This window comes from Gigantopelta aegis, chromosome 14 (assembly GCF_016097555.1).
Source record: "Gigantopelta aegis isolate Gae_Host chromosome 14, Gae_host_genome, whole genome shotgun sequence".
Classification (NCBI taxonomy): domain Eukaryota; kingdom Metazoa; phylum Mollusca; class Gastropoda; order Neomphalida; family Peltospiridae; genus Gigantopelta; species Gigantopelta aegis.
Window position 1 is genome coordinate 21,138,389 of NC_054712.1, and position 8,244 is coordinate 21,146,632.

At 35.1% G+C, this 8,244-nt stretch overlaps 1 protein-coding gene across 9 annotated transcripts in view; it reads left to right on the forward strand.

Annotated features, from left to right (window-relative positions):
• The window catches only part of LOC121388129 (golgin subfamily B member 1-like), a 216,354-nt gene extending 209,091 nt beyond the window's left edge, over positions 1 to 7,263 (forward strand). For 7 of the 9 annotated variants that reach the window (XM_041519353.1, XM_041519357.1, XM_041519356.1 and 4 more), the window contains one exon: positions 2,557 to 7,263. In XM_041519353.1, the coding sequence (XP_041375287.1) occupies positions 2,557 to 2,724 (168 nt within the window). In that variant the 3' untranslated portion in view covers positions 2,725 to 7,263. The remainder of the gene's footprint in view (positions 1 to 2,556) is intronic. The other 2 variants (XM_041519360.1, XM_041519361.1) reach the window with 1 other exon arrangement.
• The last annotated feature ends 981 nt before the right edge of the window (positions 7,264 to 8,244 follow it).

The window sequence follows — 8,244 nt, forward strand, 5'->3', positions numbered from 1 at the left end:
GGTTTCCTTTCTCATTATTTGTGGTCCTTAACCATATGTCTGATGCCATATAACAGTAAATGTAAAAATATTGAGCGTGTCGTTTTTCTTCTGTTCTTTTTGTTTGAACTGATTTTGCTTCACTTCATATTGAGACTATTAAGAGTATTTCTGAGTTTATTCTGTTTCACTTCATATGAAATGCTTTCGACTTTTGAGTTGTTCTGTTTCTCTTGAACCTTCCTATTTCAACTGACCTCATTCACTTTAAATTTGTCAATGATTAATCACCCAGCTCATCATTCAACCTGTTCAAAACCTGCCATCTTTTGTCCATCATATATATCTGTATCCTGTCTGTTTTATAATGTATAATCTTATGTGTTTAAAAAATAATTATTGTATGAAACTAAATACATGTATTGCTTTCCTGTACCATTTGCATCATTTGTCTATGTGATCTTAATGAACTAACTTTGTTAACAGCATGTAATAATGTAATCAAGAGTTATTAGAAGATGTGCATGTTGTAGGTGTTATTACGGTGTTGACAGACCATCCATGTGTCTGTCTGTCTCTGTCTGTCTGTCTGTCTGTCAAGTTCAGAACATTGAAAACCATAACAATGCACAGTTAGTTATACACTAATACGTTTGACAAAAAACTAAAATATTTAATTACTAATACTCATTTTAAATATATTTTAAAGTTATGTATAAAATATTCAGATTGTAAAATAAAAAACTGAAATATTTTTAAAGTAAATGTTCAGAATGTAGAAGACAAATGGTAAATGTTTGGAAAACTTCATGGTTTGTGCTTACATACAATGTATGCAATAATTTGTATTGCTCTTGAGAGATGTAGCCCAGTGGTAAAGCATTCGCTTGATGCGCAGTTAGTCTAGGATCAATCCCCGTCAGTGGACCCATTGGGCTATTTCTCGTTCCAGTCAGTGCTTCACAACTGGTGTAAGAAAGACCGTGGTATGTACTATCCTGTCTGTGGGATGGTGCATATAAAAAATCTCTTGCTGCTAATCGAAAAGAGTAGCCCATGAAGTGGTGACAGTAGGTTTCCTCTCTCAGTATCTGTGTGGTCCTTAACCATATGTCTGACGCCATATAACCGTAAATAAAATGTGTTGAGTGCATCGTTAAATAAAACATTTCCTTCTTTGATGGAAAGTCCTCACCTGAGATTCAGACAGTTATAGAATTGATTACTGTTAATGGACCTATAAGTGGGGTTTTTCTTGTGTCAACCAGTGTCCTATATCTGATATATCAAAAGGTGTGGTATGTGCGGTCATATCATATCATAAGGTGTGTAAAAATGGGAAATACATAACTATACTGCTGGACCAGCACCAAACATCATTTCCCAGTCCACCAGATTTTCTACTAGTCTTATTGGCCTACTTCACATTATAGTGTCATAACATAATAGAAACTTCACTTCAAAAGACCATGCAATAAAACCAAAACATGTTAAGATATCTTCTTTCTTTTTTTATTGCAACCTCTGCTTGTAATATAGTAGATTCAACAGAAAATAAAGTCATAATTTTAACATTAAGTAGGAAAAAGAGGTTGCCCTGGGACACGGTGATTATATACAACAAAATATTTATTTGCATTTGGCATGCAGTCTAGTACTTAATGCCTCCCTGTAAAGGATTCCTTGCAGTTTGGTAGGATTAGTCTATGAAGTAGCAGTGAGTTTCTATCTAATGCTGTGGGTAAAATGCTCACCTGATGTACGGTCGATCTAGGATCAATACCCGTCAGTGTGTCCATTGGGCTATTTCTCGTTCCACCCATTGCGTCACAACTGGTATATCAAAGGTTGTGGTATGTGCTATCCTGTTTTGTGGGATGGTGCATATAAAAGATCCCTTGCTACAAATGAAAATTGTAATGGGATTTCACTCTTAACACTATAGTACATGTATGTCAGGGTTACCAAATGTTTGACATGTAATAGCCGATGACCAATAAAGCAATGTGCTCTAGTGGTGTCATTAAATAAAACAAACTTCAACTGTCTTACACTGTAGACTGTGTCAAAATAACCGTACATTAAACATCAAATACTTGCAGCTATTGAATACATGTATTCTTCTCCTTGTTGTTTAGAGCTATAAATACCAGGTAGTCGAAATGTTCCAAACCCCACCTGCTACCGGCCCCGGCCGGACTGCTGGTGCTTCCTTGCACCTTCTAGTGCAGGTGGTCCTTCCTTCCTTCCACCACCCCCGCCTTTCCTGTCCAGGACTGAGGAGCCGGCCAAGGCCGGCACCTGTGCCCAGGACAGGCGTGCGCCACAACAGCTTGCTCTGAATGTGCACGTTAAACCCTCTGACCTGACCTGACTTAATGTTCCAATTTCATTGCAGATTAATTTAATTGTTTTGGGGACATTCTTGACAAACATGTAACTGCCTGTTTCGAAACACAGTGATGCCCAAGCTGTTGGTACATGTATCTTTGCACATCGATATCTTGCACACAGTTACATGTACTTAGTCTACTGCCATCGCCAGTGTATTTATTTATTTATTTATTTGTATTTCAGTTGTCCATTCAACTTCAGCAAAGCAGTGAATACTGGGCAGAGAAAGTTCGCAACCTTTCCGGAAAGCTGGACAGAAAATCCTTGGGATCCCCAGACAGAAAATCGTTTGATTCGCCAGACAGAAAATCTTTACGATCACCCAAAGTGAAAGTCAAGCCGCGTTCGTGACATCTTCCCTGTTGATGAAGCAGTATTTATTATCCAGTCATTTGTATGTTTAATATCGCATCTTCTTTCGTAATAAACTTAATAAACATTATATAGTGAAGCCGTCCAAGGAGCATAGATTGTAGCAGTTTTTGTTGTAATAATATTCTTTATAGTATATTTATTTTATGAACCTTTTGGTAATAAAGACATGATAAAATTGTCCCAGAAATCAAGGCTGCAGATTTTATGTTGTTATGTATAATGTGTTGATGCTCTAATTCACAGCTGTAAAACATAAGAATGCATTGCCTTCCATAGTAAAAGCCATACGTAAAAACAAAGAGTGGCATTTTTGTTACATTAATATATTTTTATTTTTTAATGTATTTATAGTCTATTTTTTGTTACAACTTTATTTTATTAAAACAGAACTTAACGTTTTAATAAAGTTGAATCAAGAAATCAAGACCAGTGTATGTTAAATGATCTTATTTCATATGTATTTAACGTTTTCATGTTCTACTTTATAACTTTATTTCGATAAAATAGAGCAATTGACTGTAATTTTCTCTAATAAATCTGTCTCAGAATTCTAGACTAGGTAATAGAATTCTAGACTAGGTAACAGAATTCTAGACTAGGTAATTTTAGACTGTCATATTTCTTTTGTTGTAACTGAACAGTTTGCTGAATTCTTTGGAAAAACCTCAAGGCATCTGTGGTAAAACTGTTTTAGAAATTAGGACTATATAACAGTCTTTATTTAATAAACAAAATTCAACAAATTCATATATATATATGCGCTCTATTTTATGTAGCAACATATTTCGTTAAAGTAGAACTGAATTCTTTTGTAATGAACTCAAATATCCTGTGGTAAAATGATTCCAAAAATAAAGTCTGTATTGCATAAACTATTTATGTTAATGTATTTATGCTCTATTTGAGGTCACAATATATTTCATTATAATTGAATTTTTTGGTTATGAACTTAAGCATTCTGTTGCATAAATAATCCAGAAATCAAGACAACTTGTGGTGTATTCAATTATTATCTATTTATTTATGTTATATACAATCATTACATATTGTTGCTTGAATATTCCATTGAAATGGACCTGAATTCTTCACTTTTTAATGAACAGTCGACAATTTATTTTTTACTTTAATTTTACTCATCATTTACAAAGAAATGAACAAGCTACCAGTTTTCAAATGATCTCAGGGCCATTAAATTTTTGTTACAGGCCCTATCAAAAGAAGCAGGCAATTAACATGTGCTTTTCATTGCCTATTTGTGAAGTGTTTTTGCATTGACCCTTTTATAATAAAACTTTGCTTTAGTTGCACATTAATTACATTGCATAAGAAAGAATTTATCATATCGCTGACTTTGAAGAGGCAGCATAATGAGCATTTAGTGTTATAAAACATAGTTTTAAACCAGTTGTCCGAAACCTCTTATTAAATTCCTGTTATTTTTTCAGATAACTTTGTGATGAACCAATAATCTGTTCCTTTCACTTATGCACTTGCACATTTACAGACAACGTTGTACTATTTTTAAGTGAAGATCTCAATTCTAGTTGTACAGTGTTGTTGGACCTGGTGTTTTACTCCATTTTTGGTCATCTCAGTATTAAAATGGTTATTAAAAAAAAAAAAAACGGAAACAAATTGAAGAAATAATGCCTCAGCATGCATATAAGAACACCTTCAGAATAAAGTTTAGCTAAACTGCTGGAACACCGAGTAGCTTGCAACCTAATATTATTTTCTATTGTGATCAGTATTTATATTTTTAGTTATCCACCACACACGCCCACCCGTCCAAAATTCACCCCAATAAGCCTGTCATATACATGTGTATTGTGCGTCTGTGATAATCATAAACTTTAACTTAGTCAAACCTGTTTTAACCAGCTATCTAACAGAGTACCAAAAATTGTCTGTCAAGACCGATAGAGCCGCTTAATAAGAGTAAAAAACATGGGTCCCTAGATGAATTCATAATATACATATAGGTTAATATTTAGCATACTAAATGATTTGCGAAAATGGTCATGAGGTCACGTTAGACAGGTGATTGCTCAATAGAGTAGGCCACATTAGTACCATAAGCTAGATGTTGTGGGGTTGGGTTTGTTTGGGGGGGGGGGGGGGGGGGGGTTGTAAAAACAAAAATGGTTTGATATTTATTAGGATTTTCCCGTCAATGATAGTCCGTGTTTTATTTAGTTTACATTCCATTGCCGATATTAGATTAAACATTCCTACCAATCTGTCGAATACCGACAAAGAACCACCATGTATTAAGTTACGTGTCCACTTGTGTGTATGCAGATGCAGCTAAACTCTCAAACAATGAAATAACATAAGACTGTTACCATTTGTCTGGTTCAGATGTCAGTCCGGTGTATACAGCTTTGGATAGGTTTTTTTTCTCAAATGGACCAATGCGGCGGATTGATAAGGAAATGTGTCCAAGAACACAAGTGAATATGAAACCATACTGGTAACTATATAAATGGGCACACACACACACACACACACACAAAACATGTCCACATCGCATACGGAATGCATTCACACAAGTGGACACATAGCTTTATTGTAAAAATCAATTTAGAGGTTAACAGTTAAAATTGGCGTTAAAATATTTTGTTGTTTTTAGTTAGGTACGTGTATACACAATCTTGAATGTGATCACAGTATTATTAATATAAAACTTTAGAGAACAAAAATGAATGAGCCGTTTGTTATATTATTATTCCGTTTCATAAACATGACTATATTTTACTATCAATAGGTTACATTGGATGTTATCCGGATGAAATAACAACTGACAGTCAATATAATACTGGTAACATAACACTTCCTAACTTCGACTGTTAGATTATGTGATTGTGTGAACTGCTGAACATAATAAGACATTTTTAATAAATGATTTATATTTTATGCATAATAACGGGGGGGAAAAAACAATGTTGACCAATGAATGTGCTACTTGCTGCTGTTACCGGGTACATATATTTCAATGTTGAATGTTATATGCAAAATGATGTAGTAAACAAAATAAAATCTGCAAGTACGAACTAAAGCTGGAATATTTTCTCCATGATGAATTTATCCTTAAAGTGACAAAAACACATCGACTTGTTGGTAATACGATAATTATTATTTGTGTTTTGTGATTTAGAAAATAGAATGTGCCTCTTTAAAATAATTACAGCAATGCACACATTTTACATTTTAGTACAATCTTATTTCTTTTATATCCACAGTCATTTAATTACGTCACTGCTGAATCATATTTAACTGTGATAGCTTCATTTATACAGTTTAATTTTTAGTTATTTGTTTATATATACTGGTATGCAACCGTCCATTTATATACTGGTATGCAACCGTCCATTTATTACTATTATGTATGCAGGTGATAGCAGGAATCTTAATGCATGTTCATTACATGTGAATCGAACTGTTGAATTATTAAATTACTTCAAAATATCTGAGGAAGGTTGTGATTATCCATGTGAATATAATTATTTAATTAATTTATAATATGACTTTAGATTAGTCTTTTTATCCACATTTTCCACAATAGACTGCCCAGGATTGTCCTTAGAAACAGAAATGGGCCTAGTTCAACCTAAAGTATGTGCAGTTTGTGTTTGTTGAGAAGCAGCTGGCCATTGAGACCAGGATGTCCCTCTATGACACATTGTATGGGAAAGCCACTCTACACCTTTTAGTATCTAGACCATAGCTGCCTTGTTTTTTAAACAAAAGATATATAATGCACAATAAAAGAAGTACAAATATTTTAATATACAGTTGAATCCCGTTGGCTCGAACCCCGTCAGTTCTCGACAAAGTGTTTGACACATCAGGTAGTTCAACTCGACCATTCAGTTAACATCGTGCAAGTGTAACTCGGGACTTTGTTTTTGGTTCGTGCGTTACGGATATACGACTCTTCCAAATTCGACCCAACGAGATTCTAGTGTATGTATTTTCTTCTCTTTGACTGTCAAAATGGACATAAAATGTTCATAAGACATTGCTAATTTTAACACTTAAAACAGACACAAAAACTAAGGCAAATCAAACTGAATAATTTTAAATAAATTTCAACAAATTTAATTATATATTTCATTTTCGGTAACCCACCTCACCATCCCAATTTTTTTGGCATATATTATTATATATCCTCTTACAAAATACAGTGTCGAGTAAAATGGTGGGTTACATTAACACATTAGTTTTTTCAAAATGATAGCCAATTGAACAGTTAATATATTAACTAAATAAATTTTCCTCCGATGACTAGTCAAATTTTTCATTTATTGTGGAATTGCAGGATAGAGAAAACTGCATGATAGTCAGATTTGAAGACGACAGTTTTACTGGTTTACGGACTGAAACTGTCTGTATTTAAGTAGTATATAGATATGTGTTAGTCGGTGTATCGGGAACAGTCCCTGTGGTGTATGTGCCTTAGATGTTTTGCATTCACTGTGATATGTGCTTAATTAATAAACTGTATAAAAGCAACGTTTGTGGAGTTTTGTTTTATTCTGATAAACTAGTTCGTCCAAACAAGGACAACTGAAATAGACTACAACACTCATTATGGGCGTTAACCAGCATAGTATTACAGATACATGTACGGGCCTCGATGGCATAATGGTTTGCATCCCATTAATGGCTCCAACCCAGTGACATTTCCCCATTCCAACCAGTGCCCTATGAGTGGTATATCACAGGTGTTGGTTTATTCATGTGTGGGAATTGGTGAACTGTGGGTAAAGTGCACTCTCAGCTCACTGTTTAGTTGGTGGTCTTGTGTGTGTTAACATTTCTCGTTCCAGCCAGTGCACCACGACTAGTACATCAAAGGCTGTGGTATGTGCTATCCTGTCTATGCCATATAACGTAAATAAAATGTGCTGAGTGTGTCGTTAAATAAAACATTTCCTTCCCTGAAAATATATAATCTTCAAAAAGAAACGCAAAACCACATTGTCGTAACCATTTGGGTGGTGCTAATCAAAAAATAATAACGCCATATAACCGTAAATAAAATGTGCTGTGTGTCGTTAAAATAAAACATTTCCTTCCTTTATGTGTGTTAATAATCCCTTCCGATAATTACCAAATGTTGCTGTTCACAATTCACTCTAGTCCAAAGTGATAGGACACACCACCAAGGTCAAGGTCATCTGGAGTCAATAAACTGCCTGGCACCGCCTGCCCATTAGCAACCATGGGGCTGTGGTTGTCGCTGTCGGAGGCGTCGGTCCAACTCGTCCCATAGATGCTCAATTGGGTTCAAACATATCGATGGCCAAGGAAGGACATTAATGTTGTTGTTCTGTAGGAAAGCCGTTGTGAGACGTGCTGTGTGAGGCCTGGCGTTGTCATGTTTGGCCATAACTGGAACGATGTGTGGCCGGAGGATCTGGTCAATGTAGCCCTGTGCATTCAGGTTGCCCTGCACGTGGACCAGGTCAGTTCTGCCAGTGTGTGAGATGG